General features: G+C 45.7%; 1 protein-coding gene across 2 annotated transcripts in view; it reads right to left on the bottom strand.

Moving 5' to 3' along the window:
* The window catches only part of LOC110534121 (sodium bicarbonate cotransporter 3), a 68,884-nt gene that overhangs the window by 6,867 nt on the left and 41,616 nt on the right, over positions 1–20,401 (bottom strand). For both annotated transcript variants that reach the window (XM_036966755.1, XM_036966756.1), the window contains exons 8-17: positions 19,393–19,550; positions 19,142–19,229; positions 18,864–19,010; positions 18,591–18,691; positions 16,700–16,874; positions 16,437–16,570; positions 10,364–10,609; positions 4,576–4,681; positions 4,221–4,382; positions 3,948–4,061 (exon numbers count right to left, since the gene is read on the bottom strand). In XM_036966755.1, coding sequence (XP_036822650.1) covers positions 3,948–4,061; positions 4,221–4,382; positions 4,576–4,681; positions 10,364–10,609; positions 16,437–16,570; positions 16,700–16,874; positions 18,591–18,691; positions 18,864–19,010; positions 19,142–19,229; positions 19,393–19,550 — 1,431 coding nt within the window. The remainder of the gene's footprint in view (positions 1–3,947; positions 4,062–4,220; positions 4,383–4,575; positions 4,682–10,363; positions 10,610–16,436; positions 16,571–16,699; positions 16,875–18,590; positions 18,692–18,863; positions 19,011–19,141; positions 19,230–19,392; positions 19,551–20,401) is intronic.

Raw genomic sequence — 20,401 nt, 5'->3', positions numbered from 1 at the left:
CCGGGGATCCAATCTTGCAACCTTACAGTTAACTAGTCCAACGCAATAACGACCTGCCTCTCTCTCGTTGCACTCCACAAGGAGACTGCCTGTTACGCAAATGCAGTAAGCCAAGGTAAGTTGCTAGCTAGCATTAAACTTTTCTTAGAAAAAACAATCAATCATAATCACTACTCAACTACACATGGTTGATGATATTACTAGATATTATCTAGCGTGTCCTGTGTTGCATATAATCTGACTGAGCATACAAGCTTCTAAGTATCTGACAGCGGTGGTAGGCAGAAGCAGGCGTGTAAACATTCATTCAAACAGCACTGTCGTGCGTTTTGCCAGCAGCTCTTCGTTGTGCGTCAAGCATTGCGCTGTTTATGACTTCAAACCTATCAACTCCCGAGATGAGGCTGGTGTGACCGAAGTGAAATGGCTGGCTAGTTAGCGCGCGCTAATAGCATTTCAAACTTCACTCACTCTAAGCCTTGGGGTGGTTGTTTCCCTTGCTCTGCATGGGTAACGCTGCTTCGATGTGGTGGCTGTTGTCGTTGTGTTGCTGGTTCGAGCCCAGGGAAGAGCGAGGAGAGGGACGGAAGCTATACTGTTACACTGGCAATACTAAAGTGCCTATTAGAACATCCAATAGTCAAAGGTTAATGAAATACAAATGGTATAGAGGGAAATAGTCCTATAATAACTACAACCTAAAACTTCTTACCTGGGAATATTGAAGACTCATGTTAAAAGGAACCACCAGCTTTCATATGTTCTCATGTTCTGAGCAAGGAACTGAAACATTAGCTTTCTTACATGGCACATATTGCACTTTTACTTTCTTCTCCAACACTTTTTTCTTGCATTATTTAAACCAAATTGAACATGTTTCATTATTTATTTGAGGCTAAATTGATTTTATTGATGTATTATATTAAGTTAAAATAAGTGTTCATTCAGTATTGTTGTAATTGTCATTACAAATACATTGTTTTTTAAATGTATTATTACTATTATATATATATATATATATATAAAATAAAAAAATAATAGTAATATATATATATATAAAATAATAATAATAGTAATAATACATTTAAAAAACAATAATTTTGCACGCCCAATTTTTCAGTTTTTGATTTGTTAAAAGTTTGAAATATCCAATAAATGTCGTTCCACTTCATGATTGTGTCCCACTTGTTGTTGATTCTTCACAAAAAAATACAGTTTTATATCTTTATGTTTGAAGCCTGAAATGTGGCAAAAGGTCGCAAAGTTCAAGGGGGCCGAATACTTTCGCAAGGCACTGTATATATATATATATATATATTTTTTTTTTTTTAAATCGGCCGATTAATCGGTATCGGCTTTTTTGGTCCTCCAATAATCGGTATTGGCGTTGAAAAATCATAATCGGTCGACCTCTAGTCACAACACACACAGTAAACCAGAACGTCCCAACACACACAGTAAACCAGTAGGTCACAACACACACAGTAAACCAGTAGGTCACAACACACACAGTAAACCAGTAGGTCACAACACACACAGTAAACCAGTGTCTCAAATAGTAGGTTGATAATACTCTAAAATAGGGCAGTGCTATCCAGGTTTCTCTCTTTATAACTGGAAGTTGACTAAATAAATGAGTTCATATTTTCCATAACCTCATACTCTCATTCAATCAAATCCATTGATAATCAGGACATGGTTCTTTATCTTATCTATATAGGACATTCTTTATCTATTCAGAGAGTGTCAAGGTTTGTTAGACCCAGATCAGATCAGCACAAAGACACAAACAGGCTCCTCCTGCCTGTTCTAGTTTAGTGAACTTGGCACATACCTGACAGATTTTGTTGGCAATCTGATGTACAGTATCATAGTAGGGTGTTAGGGGACTACATGAAACGTTGGTTTTAGTGTTAAACAGAACACTATCTCATGAGGATAGGACTGACCATTGCTGAGATATTTTATTTTCAAGTTATCGGAAAAGGTCAAAAACGTTGGACAGGTCGATGTTAATCCCTAGTCAAGAATGGCAACAAACCACCTGTCTGGATTCTTAGATTCAACACGTTTTGTTCAATGTCTCAAGATAGGCTTGTCAAATTAACCACATTTCCATCCACGGGTTTTACGCAAGTAAAGAGTACCTCTGAAAATAATTATCATGACAGCTGCGATGGAAACAGGAAGTTTCAGTACAATGTTAGAAATGCTGACAGATCATCTGTTCGTTTGACATGGTGCAATCATTTTGTGTCTAAAATTAATTATGCAAGTAATGGTGGTGGAAACACCTTTATACACAAATATTGATATAATAACCATCATATCAAAGTAAACTTGGGAGTCTCGATGAGATGGTGTGTTATCCTCCCACTACAACTCAGGAAAACATGCAGTTTATTAGGCTACAGATGAAATACATTCTGATGAACTTCAGTGATGACCTTGATGCTCCCTTTCCAATAAATATTGAGGGTCTTATTCTGGCGACATGATGGTCAATCCTTGACTGCCGCTTGCAAATAAAACGAGTTCTTCTACAGAATCGATAAATGTAGACCTGCCTCCCCACACCGCCTTCCCCAACTGTATCAGAGCTGTTAGCTGGAGCGCAGGTGCCAAGACCAGAGTAAGCACATTTGCTATTTTACGCAACAGTTTTTGTAGAGTTGACAATGCGATGGAAATACATTGAACTTTAGATTTTTTATTCAGTACACGAAAAAGTTCATTTTGTGTGCACTACGTCATCACACGCTGTTTGGTGAAAACACCACTGCTGGGAAAATACGCAGATTGGTTTTATGTGGCTAATTGGATGGAAACCTAGCTACTGTTAAGGAACTTTCAGGACTGATGGAGAACATTGAGATGATTCAAATACAAGTCAAATCGATTCAATTAAAATGCTGTATTAAGCAAATGATCCAAAATGTTTTCAGGTAAGGTGGTCATATTATTAACACATTTTAATGCATTATGCAAAACTTAGTAACAATTTGAAACCATTTATGAAATGATAACTTTTGATAGTACTTTATCACACACACTGAACTGTAACACAGAAGGCTACAATGGAATTGGGTTATACAGTAAATGTTATTTTTGGTGTTGAGTTACTTTGGTGATGAGAGGATGAACTGCAGCAAATTATTAGCATAGTCATAGCTAAATAACAGTGAACTAAGCCTGTTTCTAATCAATTGTAAGGCTGTTGCCACTGAATTCTGGTAGTTTATACCATGAAAACCATGAATCACAAAAAATTCCCCGCTGGCACATTACAGCCACTGCAGAGCAGCGCTGCCTCTCACCTGGGTTATTACCTCAGCGAACTGTGTCAGCCACTCCCACACAGCTAGCACCCATCATGGAAGTGGGGGTGGCAAAAGGGGAATTTGGACCAATCCCTGACAACCCAGTAGCTATGAAGCTCTACTTTGTAACTGGCTGTGTTTTTTTTTGTTTCTCTGAAAACACCTGAATGACAGAAGTGAAGGAAAAACATTTCACCTGATATTTCAGTGAAAAGACGTCTGATGACCATGAAACAACCTCAGGACTTTCCAATGTCACATCGATCATACTCTGATCGGTTGAGGAATACCTTCCGCCAAGAGTAAATATGAACTCGCGGGTTTCACAAAAAGGTCTTTGAACATCCTTAGCATGGCACTATACCCCGCAATGTCACATTCAGTATTGTGATTGCCACGTTAATGTTTTCAAATGATTTAATATGTATTTTGATGACCACATTATTGACATTAAGTCAAACAGATTTTTACAATTCTCGCATAATGTCCATTGTATGTCGTGTCACTCAACACAATAATAATAATAATGTATTCGGATATAATCTAGACTTTTTTTTTTAATGTTAAACAATTTAAAGGCCCAAACTAAACGAAATTCAGAGTTAAGTGTTTGAAACCAATCCATACCTGAAAGCGGTCAGGCACATTCAGTTTGGGGGAGGGAATGCCCACCAGGTAGTCCACCAGGACCATGATCATGATGGTCAGGAAGACCGCGAAGTCACTGATGGTCGACCGTACCTGGAACACAGAAGGACAGAGTGAGAAGGAGTGCACAGCTGAAAAGAGGTAAAGGGTCAAGTATAGAGGATCAAACCAAGGGAGAGAGCAGAGTGGTAGGACCTAAACTCACTAGTACACAACCCTGACAGACACATCACTCCTACTCTAATGCCAAACCTTGGTGGGAAAGTAGAGCTTGGTCTTGAACTGCTTGAGGAAGGAGGAGAGGAAGAAGGTAGTGAAGAAGAGGATGACGGACCAGAAGAGGACGTCAGGGATGTAGGGACCATGTTGGCCGCAAGCTGGCCCAATAAACTCCCCACGCAGCCTAGAACACTCCTACAACACAGACCGGGGGAAGGACAGTTGAGGGTTGTCAAAATCAACTTTATGTCCATGCATGAAATCAATGTCATTTTACTATTGAAATGGAAAACCAGTACGAGACAGATTACAACAATAAGAAGGTACCATGGATGCCCCATAAGCACACACACGCAAGCAGACACACATAAAAACACACACAACTTACATCGACATCCAGTTGGGTCCAAGATATTGATTCTGGTGCGACCCCGCTGTGGTTCCAGACCTGCTGGATCTCAGGCGTGGCGTTAACCGGCGGAGAACATTGACATCTGAGACAGAGACTAAACATTAACCGACACCGTTCACCTACTACAACTGACCTAACTATCACCGACTACAACTGACCTAACCAAAACAGCTACTACAACTGACCTAACTAAAACAGCTACTACAACTGACCTAACCAAAACAGCTACTACAACTGACCTAACCAAAACAGCTACTACAACTGACCTAACCAAAACACCGACTACAACTGACCTAACCAAAACACAGACTACAACTGACCTAACCAAAACACCGACTACAACTGACCTAACCAAAACACCTACTACAACTGACCTAACCAAAACACCTACTACAACTGACCTAACCAAAACACCGACTACAACTGACCTAACCAAAACAGCTACTACAACTGACCTAACTATCAGCTACTACAACTGACCTAACTATCAGCTACTACAACTGACCTAACTATCAGCTACTACAACTGACCTAACTATCAGCTACTACAACTGACCTAACTATCAGCTACTACAACTGACCTAACTATCACCGACTACAACTGACCTAACTATCAGCTACTACAACTGACCTAACTATCAGCTACTACAACTGACCTAACTATCAGCTACTACAACTGACCTAACTAAAACACCGACTACAACTGACCTAACTATCAGCTACTACAACTGACCTAACTAAAACACCGACTACAACTGACCTAACTAAAACACCGACTACAACTGACCTAACCAAAACAGCTACTACAACTGACCTAACTATCAGCTACTACAACTGACCTAACCAAAACACCGACTACAACTGACCTAACTAAAAACACCGACTACAACTGACCTAACCAAAACAGCTACTACAACTGACCTAACCAAAACAGCTACTACAACTGACCTAACTATCAGCTACTACAACTGACCTAACTAAAACACCGACTACAACTGACCTAACCAAAACACCGACTACAACTGACCTAACCAAAACAGCTACTACAACTGACCTAACTATCAGCTACTACAACTGACCTAACTAAAACACCGACTACAACTGACCTAACTAAAACACCGACTACAACTGACCTAACTAAAACACCGACTACAACTGACCTAACCAAAACACCGACTACAACTGACCTAACCAAAACACCGACTACAACTGACCTAACCAAAACACCGACTACAACTGACCTAACCAAAACACAGACTACAACTGACCTAACCAAAACACCGACTACAACTGACCTAACCAAAACACAGACTACAACTGACCTAACTAAAACACCTACTACAACTGACCTAACCAAAACACAGACTACAACTGACCTAACTAACTAAAACACCGACTACAACTGACCTAACTAACTAAAACACCTACTACAACTGACCTAACTAACTAAAACACCTACTACAACTGACCTAACTAAAACACCTACTACAACTGACCTAACCAAAACACCTGAGGTAGTTTGGATGTGCAGAGTACACTTAAACTATGTAGAAGGTCGTAGCTCAGCGTTCTAACACGGAGAAGGTCGTAGCTCAGCGTTCTAACACGGAGAAGGTCGTAGCTCAGCGTTCTTACACGTAGAAGGTGAGGTCGTAGCTCAGCGTTCTAACACGGAGAAGGTCGTAGCTCAGCGTTCTTACACGTAGAAGGTGAGGTCGTAGCTCAGCATTCTTACATGTAGAAGGTCGTAGCTCAGCGTTCTTACATGTAGAAGGTCGTAGCTCAGCGTTCTAACACGGAGAAGGTCGTAGCTCAGCGTTCTTACACGTAGAAGGTGAGGTCGTAGCTCAGCATTCTTACATGTAGAAGGTCGTAGCTCAGCGTTCTAACATGTAGAAGGTCGTAGCTCAGCGTTCTAACACGTAGAAGGTCGTAGCTCAGCGTTCTAACACGTAGAAGGTCGTAGCTCAGCGTTCTAACACGTAGAAGGTCGTAGCTCAGCGTTCTTACACGTAGAAGGTCGTAGCTCAGCGTTCTTACACGTAGAAGGTGAGGTCGTAGCTCAGCGTTCTAACACGTAGAAGGTCGTAGCTCAGCGTTCTAACACGTAGAAGGTCGTAGCTCAGCGTTCTAACACGGAGAAGGTCGTAGCTCAGCGTTCTAACACGGAGAAGGTCGTAGCTCAGCGTTCTAACACGTAGAAGGTCGTAGCTCAGCGTTCTAACACGTAGAAGGTCGTAGCTCAGCGTTCTAACACGTAGAAGGTCGTAGCTCGGCGTTCTAACACGTAGAAGGTCGTAGCTCAGCGTTATAACATGTAGAAGGTCGTAGCTCAGCGTTCTTACATGTAGAAGGTCGTAGCTCAGCGTTCTAACACAGAGAAGGTCGTAGCTCAGCGTTCTTACACGTAGAAGGTGAGGTCGTAGCTCAGCGTTCTAACACGTAGAAGGTCGTAGCTCAGCATTCTTACATGTAGAAGGTCGTAGCTCAGCGTTCTAACATGTAGAAGGTCGTAGCTCAGCGTTCTAACACGTAGAAGGTCGTAGCTCAGCGTTCTAACACGTAGAAGGTCGTAGCTCAGCGTTCTAACACGTAGAAGGTCGTAGCTCAGCGTTCTTACACGTAGAAGGTCGTAGCTCAGCGTTCTTACACGTAGAAGGTGAGGTCGTAGCTCAGCGTTCTAACACGTAGAAGGTCGTAGCTCAGCGTTCTAACACGTAGAAGGTCGTAGCTCAGCGTTCTAACACGTAGAAGGTCGTAGCTCAGCGTTCTAACACGGAGAAGGTCGTAGCTCAGCGTTCTAACACGTAGAAGGTCGTAGCTCAGCGTTCTAACACGTAGAAGGTCGTAGCTCGCCGTTCTAACACGTAGAAGGTCGTAGCTCAGCGTTCTAACATGTAGAAGGTCGTAGCTCAGCGTTCTTACACGTAGAAGGTCGTAGCTCAGCGTTATAACACGTAGAAGGTCGTAGCTCAGCGTTCTTACATGTAGAAGGTCGTAGCTCAGCGTTCTAACACGTAGAAGGTGAGGTCGTAGCTCAGCGTTCTAACATGTAGAAGGTCGTAGCTCAGCGTTCTTACATGTAGAAGGTCGTAGCTCAGCGTTCTAACACGTAGAAGGTGAGGTCGTAGCTCAGTGTTATAACATGTAGAAGGTCGTAGCTCAGCGTTCTTACACGTAGAAGGTCGTAGCTCAGCGTTCTAACATGTAGAAGGTCGTAGCTCAGCGTTCTAACATGTAGAAGGTCGTAGCTCAGCGTTCTTACACGTAGAAGGTCGTAGCTCAGCGTTCTAACACGTAGAAGGTCGTAGCTCAGCGTTCTAACACGTAGAAGGTCGTAGCTCAGCGTTCTAACACGTAGAAGGTCGTAGCTCAGCGTTCTAACACGTAGAAGGTCGTAGCTCAGCGTTCTTACATGTAGAAGGTCGTAGCTCAGCGTTCTAACACGTAGAAGGTCGTAGCTCAGCGTTCTAACACGTAGAAGGTCGTAGCTCGGCGTTCTAACACGTAGAAGGTCGTAGCTCAGTGTTCTAACATGTAGAAGGTCGTAGCTCAGCGTTCTTACACGTAGAAGGTCGTAGCTCAGCGTTATAACACGTAGAAGGTCGTAGCTCAGCGTTCTTACATGTAGAAGGTCGTAGCTCAGCGTTCTAACACGTAGAAGGTGAGGTCGTAGCTCAGCGTTCTAACACGTAGAAGGTGAGGTCGTAGCTCAGCGTTCTAACATGTAGAAGGTCGTAGCTCAGCGTTCTTACATGTAGAAGGTCGTAGCTCAGCGTTCTAACATGTAGAAGGTCGTAGCTCAGCGTTCTAACACGTAGAAGGTCGTAGCTCAGCGTTATAACACGTAGAAGGTCGTAGCTCAGCGTTCTTACATGTAGAAGGTCGTAGCTCAGCGTTCTAACACGTAGAAGGTGAGGTCGTAGCTCAGCGTTCTAACACGTAGAAGGTGAGGTCGTAGCTCAGCGTTCTAACATGTAGAAGGTCGTAGCTCAGCGTTCTTACATGTAGAAGGTCGTAGCTCAGCGTTCTAACATGTAGAAGGTCGTAGCTCAGCGTTCTAACACGTAGAAGGTCGTAGCTCAGCGTTCTTACACGTAGAAGGTCGTAGCTCAGCGTTCTAACACGTAGAAGGTCGTAGCTCAGCGTTCTAACACGTAGAAGGTCGTAGCTCAGCGTTCTAACACGTAGAAGGTCGTAGCTCAGCGTTCTAACACGTAGAAGGTCGTAGCTCAGCGTTCTTACACGTAGAAGGTCGTAGCTCAGCGTTCTTACATGTAGAAGGTCGTAGCTCAGCGTTCTAACACGTAGAAGGTCGTAGCTCAGCGTTCTAACATGTAGAAGGTCGTAGCTCAGCGTTCTAACACGTAGAAGGTCGTAGCTCAGCATTCTAACACGTAGAAGGTGAGGTCGTAGCTCGGCGTTCTAACACGTAGAAGGTGAGGTCGTAGCTCGGGGTTCTAACACGTAGAAGGTGAGGTCGTAGCTCGGCGTTCTAACACGTAGAAGGTGAGGTCGTAGCTCGGCGTTCTAACATGTAGAAGGTCGTAGCTCAGCGTTCTATCATGTAGAAGGTCGTAGCTCAGCGTTCTATCATGTAGAAGGTCGTAGCTCAGCGTTATAACATGTAGAAGGTCGTAGCTCAGCGTTATAACATGTAGAAGGTCGTAGCTCAGCGTTCTTACATGTAGAAGGTCGTAGCTCAGCGTTATAACATGTAGAAGGTCGTAGCTCAGCGTTCTAACACGTAGAAGGTGAGGTCGTAGCTCAGCGCTCTAACATGTAGAAGGTCGTAGCTCAGCATTCTTACATGTAGAAGGTCGTAGCTCAGCGCTCTAACATGTAGAAGGTCGTAGCTCAGCATTCTTACATGTAGAAGGTCGTAGCTCAGCGTTCTAACACGGAGAAGGTCGTAGCTCAGCGCTCTAACATGTAGAAGGTCGTAGCTCAGCGTTCTAACACGTAGAAGGTCGTAGCTCAGCGTTCTTACACGTAGAAGGTCGTAGCTCAGCGTTCTTACATGTAGAAGGTCGTAGCTCAGCGTTCTAACACGTAGAAGGTCGTAGCTCAGCGTTCTAACATGTAGAAGGTCGTAGCTCAGCGTTCTAACACGTAGAAGGTCGTAGCTCAGCATTCTAACACGTAGAAGGTGAGGTCGTAGCTCGGCGTTCTAACACGTAGAAGGTGAGGTCGTAGCTCGGGGTTCTAACACGTAGAAGGTGAGGTCGTAGCTCGGCGTTCTAACACGTAGAAGGTGAGGTCGTAGCTCGGCGTTCTAACATGTAGAAGGTCGTAGCTCAGCGTTCTATCATGTAGAAGGTCGTAGCTCAGCGTTCTATCATGTAGAAGGTCGTAGCTCAGCGTTATAACATGTAGAAGGTCGTAGCTCAGCGTTATAACATGTAGAAGGTCGTAGCTCAGCGTTATAACATGTAGAAGGTCGTAGCTCAGCGTTATAACATGTAGAAGGTCGTAGCTCAGCGTTCTAACACGTAGAAGGTGAGGTCGTAGCTCAGCGCTCTAACATGTAGAAGGTCGTAGCTCAGCATTCTTACATGTAGAAGGTCGTAGCTCAGCGCTCTAACATGTAGAAGGTCGTAGCTCAGCATTCTTACATGTAGAAGGTCGTAGCTCAGCGTTCTAACACGGAGAAGGTCGTAGCTCAGCGCTCTAACATGTAGAAGGTCGTAGCTCAGCGTTCTAACATGTAGAAGGTCGTAGCTCAGCATTCTTACATGTACAAGGTCGTAGCTCAGCGTTCTTACATGTAGAAGGTAAGGTTGTCCAGCTTGTTGTTCATGTTGATGGGGTAGAGTTCCCCCAGGTGAACCAGCTTCTCCAGGGCCTCGTAGATGAAGATGATGCAGATGAGCGCTGCGAAGGCTTCCTCTGTGAAGCGGGTGATGTAACAGACCAGGGAGCTGGCGTCCGTGGCAACCAGGACGAGGCACAGGAAGGCCGTCCACAGGCCGATGCTGGTCCTCAAGGACAGGTAGGACAGGTCGTAGTCACTGGACAAGGGGAGATAGGGACAGAGGGACAGAGGGTTAGGGAGACAACACACACAATACTAAACGTATATGGACAACTTAAAAAGTACTGGCATTGGTCCTATACAACCCCGATATGTCACAAAATGAGAAATAATTTCAAACTTACAGAAGTAGGAATCCTAAAACTGAATAAGCAACAACCCTCATCCTGAAAAGCAATACTAGATCAGGTCACCTGTTGAACCCTGACCAGGTACACAAGGTCTGGATTTCCAGACTGGGGGGGACGGGAGATACACTATTTACCTTATTGAAGAACTAGGTTCAGAAAAAGCAATGACTCCGGGAATCCCTGTTTGCTTGCAACATCTCTGTGTGTGGGGGGGTGTATGTATGTAACAAAAAGCTGGTCTACAGAGAGGTCTTGACAAATGTTGGTGGTGCATACAACGTAGAGACAGGTAACACACACACACACACACTTTAACCCTCTCCTCATTCTTCCCCTGTTAAAAACAACCCTGTCCTCTCAGGTGAATTCACGGCTCCGGATCGTGGAGTCTACTACATCCGGTTCACGGCCAACGCTCCTACAGACGTCAGCTTGAGCTCCATGCTGTATAAGAACGGCGCCAAAGTCATTCTGGCCGCTCACGAGAGTCCGTCCGGCGAGGGCAGCGACACGGCGTCTAACGGAGCCACTCTGCTGCTGGAGGAGGGAGACAGTCTGCAAATGATGCTGTGGGCCAACACCCAGGTCTGGGACAACGCCAACCACCACAGCACCTTCAGCGGCTTCCTCCTCTTCCCCATGCCACAGCAGCTGAAGCAATAGGTCTACATCCCTCTTCCCCATGACACACCAACCAGAGACAGAGGTGTACATACACAGTAGCATTGTTTTCAACTGTTGTCAAATCAGACTGAATTAAAAATAACATTGAGGTGAAAGTCTGCTTATTCAGTCATTATAAATAAGAATTTGTTCTTAACTGACTTGCCTAGTTAAATAAGGTTAAGCTTCTGAAGCTAAGCAGGGTTGTTCCTGGTTAGTCACTGGATGGGAGACCAGATGCTGCTGGAAGTGGTGTTGGAGGGCCAGTAGGAGGCACTCTTTCCTCTGGTCTAAAAAATATCCCAATGCCCCAGGGCAGTGATTGGACACTGCCCTGTGTAGGGTGCCGTCTTTCGGATGGGACGTTAAACGGGTGTTCTGACTCTCTGTGGTCATTAAATATCCCATGGCACTTATCGTAAGAGTAGGGGTGTTAACCCCAGTGTCCTGGCTAAATTCCCAAGCTGTCCCTCATACCATCATGACCGCCTAATCATCCCCAGCTTACAATTGGCTCCTTCATCCCCCTCCTCTCCCCTGTAACTATTCCCCAGGTCGTTGCTGTAAATGAGAATGTGTTCTCAGTCAACTTACCTGGTAAAATAACGTTAAAAAATATATAAAAAAAATAAAATATTCTGCATATTAGACTGGGATTTTAGCTTATACCTCTTACCTCCAGTGGGAACATCAGTGATTGTCCAGTAGATGAAAGATAATTTATCTTAACCCCTGGCATGATCTTTTCTCATTGAGTACTTGGGGCTAATACCATAATACACCACAACTTGATTACAGACGATGGTCACTTCTGTTTCAGTTGAGTGTAGGAGTCAGTCTTCTCTTTACCAGCAGATGGCGCTATAGTAACACCATTTCCAGATCTGGTTTACAGTAGTCTGGCCACCAGCCCTGTCCCTTTACAATGTGAACAGGCTTTCAAGTTGTAGGCCACCTTTAAATCTGATGTTAGTGCTGGGCTGTATAGGTTCCCATCATATTGCTCATCAAATCCTTCCAGATGAAGGAAGGAAAGGAGACAAGAGAAGGTGTTCTTAGGAGGGAAAGGAGACAAGAAAAGGAAAGGTGACAAGAGAAGGTGTTTGAGGAAGGAAAGGAGACGAGAAAGAGTCAGGGTTCACATTCTGACACATGGAATTCCATGACGTCTCCATGACTTTTAAAATTTCCATCAACCAACAACTGGCGGCGTCTATATGTATAAAAAAATCAGTCTCTGATCCCATATACAATCTCCTGTCGTCAGCGTAATGTGGTAACACTGGGAGGCTGCTCTCTGATCCCATATACAATCTCCTGTCGTCAGCGTAATGTGGTAACACTGGGAGGCTGCTCTCTGATCCCATATACAATCTCCTGTCGTCAGCGTAATGTGGTAACACTGGGAGGCTGCTGTCTGATCCCATATACAATCTCCTGTCGTCAGCGTAATGTGGTAACACTGGGAGGCTGCTCTCTGATCCCATGTACCATCTCCTGTCATCAGCGTAATGTGGTAACACTGGGAGGCTGCTCTCTGATCCCATATACAATCTCCTGTCGTCAGCGTAATGTGGTAACACTGGGAGGCTGCTCTCTGATCCCATATACAATCTCCTGTCGTCAGCGTAATGTGGTAACACTGGGAGGCTGCTCTCTGATCCCATATACAATCTCCTGTCGTCAGCGTAATGTGGTAACACTGGGAGGCTGCTCTCTGATCCCATATACAATCTCCTGTCGTCAGCGTAATGTGGTAACACTGGGAGGCTGCTCTCTGATCCCATATACAATCTCCTGTCGTCAGCGTAATGTGGTAACACTGGGAGGCTGCTCTCTGATCCCATATACAATCTCCTGTCGTCAGCGTAATGTGGTAACACTGGGAGGCTGCTCTCTGATCCCATATACAATCTCCTGTCGTCAGCGTAATGTGGTAACACTGGGAGGCTGCTCTCTGATCCCATGTACCATCTCCTGTAGTTAAGCAAGGCACTTAACTTAGCAAAAAAAGACACGTCCCCTTTTCAGGACCCTGTCTTTCAAAGAATTTGAAAAAATCCAAATAACATCACAGATATTCATTGTAAAGGGTTTAAACACTGTTTCGCATGCTTGATCAATGAACCATAAACAATTAACGAACATGCACCTGTGGAACGGTCGTTAAGACATTAACAGCTTACAGACAATAGGCAATTAAGGTCACAGTTATGAAAACTTAGGACACGAAAGAGGCCTTTCTACGGACTATGAAAATCACCAAAAGAAAGATCTGTGTGAATGTGCCTTAGGCATGCTACAAGGAGGCATGAGGATGTGGCCAGGGAAATAAATTGCAATGTCCGTACTGTGAGACGCCTACGACCGCGCTACAGGGAGACAGGACAGACAGCTGATCGTCCTCGCAGTGGCAGACCACGTGTAACAACACCTGCAGAGGATCGGTATTTCCGAACATCACACCTACGGGACAGGTGCAGGATGGCAACAACAACTGCCCGAGTTACACCAGGAACGCACAATCCCGCCATCAGTGCTCAGACTGTCCGCAATAGGCTGAGAGAGGCTGGACTGAGGGCTTGTAGGCCTGCTGTTAGGCAGGTCCTCAACAGACCTCACCGGCAACAATGTCGCCTATGGGCACAAACCCACCGTTGCTGGACCAGACAGGACTGGCAAAAAGTGCTCTTCATATGACGAGTCGCGGTTTTGTCTCACCAGGGGTGATGGTTGAATTCACGCTTATCGTCGAAGGAATAACGTTACACAGAGGACTTGGTGATTTGGAGGTGGAAGGGCCGTCATGGTCTGGGGCGGTGTGTAACAGCATCATCAGACTGAGCCTGTTGTCATTGCAGGCAATCTGCGTTACACCGAGGACTTGGTGATTTGGAGGTGGAAGGGCCGTCATGGTCTGGGGCGGTGTGTAACAGCATCATCAGACTGAGCCTGTTGTCATTGCAGGCAATCTGCGTTACACAGAGGACTTGGTGATTTGGAGGTGGAAGGGCCGTCATGGTCTGGGGCGGTGTGTAACAGCATCATCAGACTGAGCCTGTTGTCATTGCAGGCAATCTGCGTTACACCGAGGACTTGGTGATTTGGAGGTGGAAGGGCCGTCATGGTCTGGGGCGGTGTGTAACAGCATCATCAGACTGAGCCTGTTGTCATTTCAGGCAATCTGCGTTACACCGAGGACTTGGTGATTTGGAGGTGGAAGGGCCGTCATGGTCTGGGGCGGTGTGTAACAGCATCATCAGACTGAGCCTGTTGTCATTGCAGGCAATCTGCGTTACACCGAGGACTTGGTGATTTGGAGGTGGAAGGGCCGTCATGGTCTGGGGCGGTGTGTAACAGCATCATCAGACTGAGCCTGTTGTCATTGCAGGCAATCTGCGTTACACCGAGGACTTGGTGATTTGGAGGTGGAAGGGCCGTCATGGTCTGGGGCGGTGTGTAACAGCATCATCAGACTGAGCCTGTTGTCATTGCAGGCAATCTGCGTTACACAGAGGACTTGGTGATTTGGAGGTGGAAGGGCCGTCATGGTCTGGGGCGGTGTGTAACAGCATCATCAGACTGAGCCTGTTGTCATTGCAGGCAATCTGCGTTACACCGAGGACTTGGTGATTTGGAGGTGGAAGGGCCGTCATGGTCTGGGGCGGTGTGTAACAGCATCATCAGACTGAGCCTGTTGTCATTTCAGGCAATCTGCGTTACACCGAGGACTTGGTGATTTGGAGGTGGAAGGGCCGTCATGGTCTGGGGCGGTGTGTAACAGCATCATCAGACTGAGCCTGTTGTCATTGCAGGCAATCTGCGTTACACAGAGGACTTGGTGATTTGGAGGTGGAAGGGCCGTCATGGTCTGGGGCGGTGTGTAACAGCATCATCAGACTGAGCCTGTTGTCATTGCAGGCAATCTGCGTTACACCGAGGACTTGGTGATTTGGAGGTGGAAGGGCCGTCATGGTCTGGGGCGGTGTGTAACAGCATCATCAGACTGAGCCTGTTGTCATTGCAGGCAATCTGCGTTACAGGAAAGACATCCTCCTCCCTCATGTGGTACCCTTCCTGCAGGCTCATCCTGACATGACCCTCCAGGATGACAATGCTACCAGCTATACTGGTGGCCACACCAGATACTGACTGTTAATTTTGAAATCAACAGGGGAAAAAAAGGCTACATAGAATATTTTTCCCTAAAATTAATATTCACTATTCACAAATAATTACTTTGATTCACACAATCCAATTCACCACGATTGAACCGAATACCAACTAATACAATAGCAAAGTGAATCCTTTATTTAGCCAAACTGGAATCGTTTAAATGAATCATGAATTGTTCAAAAAAGTTAAAATCAACTTTGTATGGCCTTATCGGTGTAAAGTTTTTGGGGAGATAACTGTTTAGCTATTATTAGCATGTATGAATGTTAACTAGAGGATAGAAGACATGTTTTGAATTAGCTACCTAGTTAATTTGTTCTATCATATTTTGATGATGCTCGCCATTACCGACACGCTAGTGTCATTCCGATCCTGGCTGATATGTACATTTTTATTTGATTGATAAAATATTTAAAAACGGTGCTTAAAAAATTACATTAACAGAAATTATTAAATGAATTTCCATGACCTTTCAAAAACGTTTTGGGAATTTATCATTTCCCAACTTTTATTAGGCTCCTGAGTGGCGTAGCGGTCCAAGGCACTGCATCTCAGTGCTAGAGGCGTCACTACAGAACCTGGTTCGATTCCATGCTGTATCACAACCGGACGTGATTGGGAGTCCCACTGGCCGGCGCACAATTGGCCCAGCGTCGTCCGGGTTAGGGTTTGGCCAAGGGTAGGCCATCATTGTAAATAAGAATTTGTTCTTAACTTACTTACCTAGTTAAATAAAAGGTTAAATAAAATTCCAAGACTTTCATGACCCTACGAACCCTGAGGAGGTGTTTGAGACAGTTGGGACACGGCTCCAGCAGTAGCCTGCACACTCACCTGCAGAACTTAAAGAGGATCTTCTCAAAGACCAGGACTGGTCCGGTGCTGCCCAGGATGGTGAGTGGCTGGCCCGCAAACATGGAGAAGGCCACGCCCGTCAGAGACGCCCCGAACAACGACTCGATCGCACTCTGAGTGTGAGTGAGAGTGAGGGGAGATTATGCAAAGGACGGTGAGCAATTAAAAATTTTTATCACAAAGTCATCAATAACTCTAGACAAATACAATATCTCCCATTAGCTTCTGGTGACATCACTCACAATGTTTCCCTTGGTGGCCTCGCCCAGCAGGCCTCCGAAAGTGATGACAGGGGACATGCAGGCGCAGTAGAGGAACAGCACAGAGGCCAGGCACTGCAGGCTCAGAGCATCCCTAATATCTCCCCACAGGAACGGAGCTTTCCTCCTTACATCCATCACCAGGCCCCCAAAGATCCTGACAGAGGAGAGAGAGGGAGGGAGGGGGAGAGAGAGGGAAGACGTCAGAGAGCAGGGAAGCCAGTGTGGGAGTTTTAATAATAGTTTAATTGCTAGAGAGATGTGATATCATCTCTGCACCTTTAGTATTGGGGACAACTCTAAATCAGAGCCAACTCAAAAAACTGGACAGACTAAATGTAGTAGGCAGTTGGAATATAGCCAGCGATGGAAACCGTGCCAGCTGAGGGGACATAAATAATTGTCACACAGACACAGCTCCTGTACAGGCCACTTCAGGTCATGTTTCAGAGAGGGGTCAAGAACAGCATGTCTAAAGCCTGCATAGACTCTAAAGTGATGTCACCCTTAATGCCATAGTTATTAACTAACTTCTTCACTGAGCAGAATGTCATTACTCAACATTACACAGTAACTGCTGCTCAATAATATACAACTCTACTTAGTAGGTACCATGAAATAACCTACAATTGAAGACAAGTTAGTAAAAGTAAGAAATCAATCTAGTATATTTTTGGTCTTTTTCATGAACTAGAAATACACTATGGTGTGGTTTCAGTATTATTGGAGCGTGGATGGTGTGTAGACGGTGTGTGTGGGGTACTGGTGTGTAGACGGTGTGTGTGGGGTACTGGTGTGTAGACGGTGTGTGTGTGGGGTACTGGTGTGTAGACGGTGTGTGTGTGGGGTACTGGTGTGTAGACGGTGTGTGTGTGGGGTACTGGTGTGTAGACGGTGTGTGTGGGGTACTGGTGTGTAGACGGTGTGTGTGTGGGGTACTGGTGTGTAGACGGTGTGTGTGTGGGGTACTGGTGTGTATACGGTGTGTGTGTGGGGTACTGGTGTGTATACGGTGTGTGTGTGGGGTACTGGTGTGTAGACGGTGTGTGTGGGGTACTGGTGTGTAGACGGTGTGTGTGGGGTACTGGTGTGTAGACGTGTGTGTGGGGTACTGGTTTGTAGACGTGTGTGTGGGGTACTGGTTTGTAGACGGTGTGTGTGGGGTACTGGTTTGTAGACGGTGTGTGTGGGGTACTGGTTTGTAGACGGTGTGTGTGGGATACTGGTTTGTAGACGGTGTGTGTGGGGTACTGGTTTGTAGACGGTGTGTGTGGGGTACTGGTTTGTAGACGTGTGTGTGGGGTACTGGTTTGTAGACGGTGTGTGTGGGGTACTGATGTGTAGACGGTGTGTGTGGGGTACTGATGTGTAGACGGTGTGTGTGGGGTACTGGTTTGTAGACGGTGTGTGTGGGGTACTGATGTGTAGACGGTGTGTGTGGGGTACTGGTGTGTAGACGGTGTGTGTGGGGTACTGATGTGTAGACAGTGTGTGTGGGGTACTGGTGTGTAGACAGTGTGTGTGGGGTACTGGTGTGTGTGGGGTACTGGTGTGTTGACGGTGTGTGTGGGGTTGTGGGGTACTGGTGTGTTGACGGTGTGTGTGGGGTTGTGGGGTACTGGTGTGTTGACGGTGTGTGTGGGGTTGTGGGGTACTGGTGAAGTGCTGCTAGATGAAAGGCTGCAGTAGACCTCTTCAGCTTCTACATCAGACTCATGAAAGACTTTCCAGACCTCTAGTGAACAGCTCTCTTCATGTTCATAATGCTTTTATAATGAGCTGCCAAGGTGACCACTCAGTCTGGCAGCTCCTTTTCATCAAAAGGGACTTAAAGAAAACCCATTGTGTGTGTTTGTGTGTGAGAGAGACCCACCTCCCTGTCCTCTGTAGCTCTGGTCCTGCTTGGTGCTGGTCTTCCTTGAAGGACTCATTATGGGCAGAGCCGTTGGGCAATGAGGGCATCTTCCTCTTGTCCTGTGTAGAGAGAAAAGCCCCCCACAGGCCAGGTTACTGCACAGCCCTCAACATTCTAACCATCAGTACTGTACACACACCGTGTCCACAGCAGTTCTCTTACAATATTACCCATCAGCATGTCTCACACGTTCAATAGCAGCCAACCAACATCTTCGTCCAGATCCCTCACCTGAGATGGGACACTCTTGGGGGGCTCGATTCGTATTGTAGGGTCCCACTCTCCTGGGGGTAGGACGGTCACCTGGTCCAGAAACTCATCTATCCCCGACAGCAGATCGTTCCGGTCTTTGGCCTTGTACGCTACATCATGGAAGACCTGGCACAGGACGACAACAGCAGTCTCTCAAACGACAGGTCGCTGCTTCTGACGCCACAGCATGGGACCAATTGGTGATTGGCCAAGGTTGAAATTGGACCAATCCAGAGCTGTGTTGTAGTGCTCCTCACCTCGTCTGTCATCAGCGTGGCAATGGAGCGGCCGATCTCGTGGTACTGAGGACCCTTCCCAAACGGACCCAGCAGCAGGAACAGGAACCTGACCAATAGGAGAGCAGGATAGAATCAGAGTCCATCCAAGCACACCCCCCCCAACACACAATATATTTAAAAAAAATTGTTGTCTATTGCCATAACTCCTTCACAGTCAAAATGACTAACTGCCTGTCATACGATTCAGAGAAGTGTGTGTACACACTTACCTGGTGGGTACAGGCACCTCAGTGAGACCAGTGAGCAGCACGGCGGGGGACAGCCTGATGAAGGCTATGATTGGTCGCTCCAGGAATTCCACCTCTCCCACCAGCACGTTGGACGCCTCCGCCCCAGGAGGGATCTTCTTCATGAAGTTCATGTCCACCTGGGAGGTTGAAGGTCACAGGGTTAAACAGGAAGTATACATGCTTGGATGTTCCTGAAGTTGAATTGTATTGGCCATGCAGGGTTCATAGACATTTAGACAGATTGAATTTCAGGACTTTAAACTAAATTCCCATGACAACAATTGGTGGTGTTTAAATTGAAGTATATATTTTTTGGCAGAAATGTGGTATCAACACTTGGAGGCTGGAGGCTGATCCCATGTAGTCTACCATCTCCTGTCATTGTACAAGGCACTTAACCCCCCCCCAAAGTAGAATCCCTGTTAGGCAACTGTATAAACACATGTGGTCAACCGTCAGACTGGAGAGCTGATGGGTGTGCAGGCTTTTGATACAGCCCTGTTCAAACACGTTGCAGTCAGTTTATCAAGGTCCGGTTGAGCAACTCATTTCTAAAATGTTTTGTTAGAGGACTAAAATAAATACATGGAATAAAAGCCTACACTCCTTAGCTCTCCTGGAGAATGGTTGACCTCCCTGGATGTTAAACATACGTGGTGGAAATGTTGCTCTGGCTTTGTCCAATAATTAGCTCATTCAATATATCAAAGATCATATAGGGGGAACGCATAGAGGAAACACTGAACAGTTAACTAGAGCGAGAGAGAGAACTAGCCAGGCTACAAGATTTGAATTGGCTACCTACTCTGTTCTCGATCATATTTTATAGGCCTCTCCTTGAGCCCACTGGTACACATGCAGGTGAGGACACACAGATGCACTGAAGTTGATTTTTATGTGATTGGTAAAGAATATGTGCCCAAATAAAATACACCAAAAAAAAAGTATTCTTTTCAGATTTGACCATTTTCTAAACGTTTCCAGGACT

The sequence above is a fragment of the Oncorhynchus mykiss genome, chromosome 3 (assembly GCF_013265735.2).
Source record: "Oncorhynchus mykiss isolate Arlee chromosome 3, USDA_OmykA_1.1, whole genome shotgun sequence".
Lineage (NCBI taxonomy): Eukaryota > Metazoa > Chordata > Actinopteri > Salmoniformes > Salmonidae > Oncorhynchus > Oncorhynchus mykiss.
The sequence above is the reverse complement of the archived record's forward strand: the minus strand, read 5'-3'. Positions and strand labels throughout refer to the sequence as shown.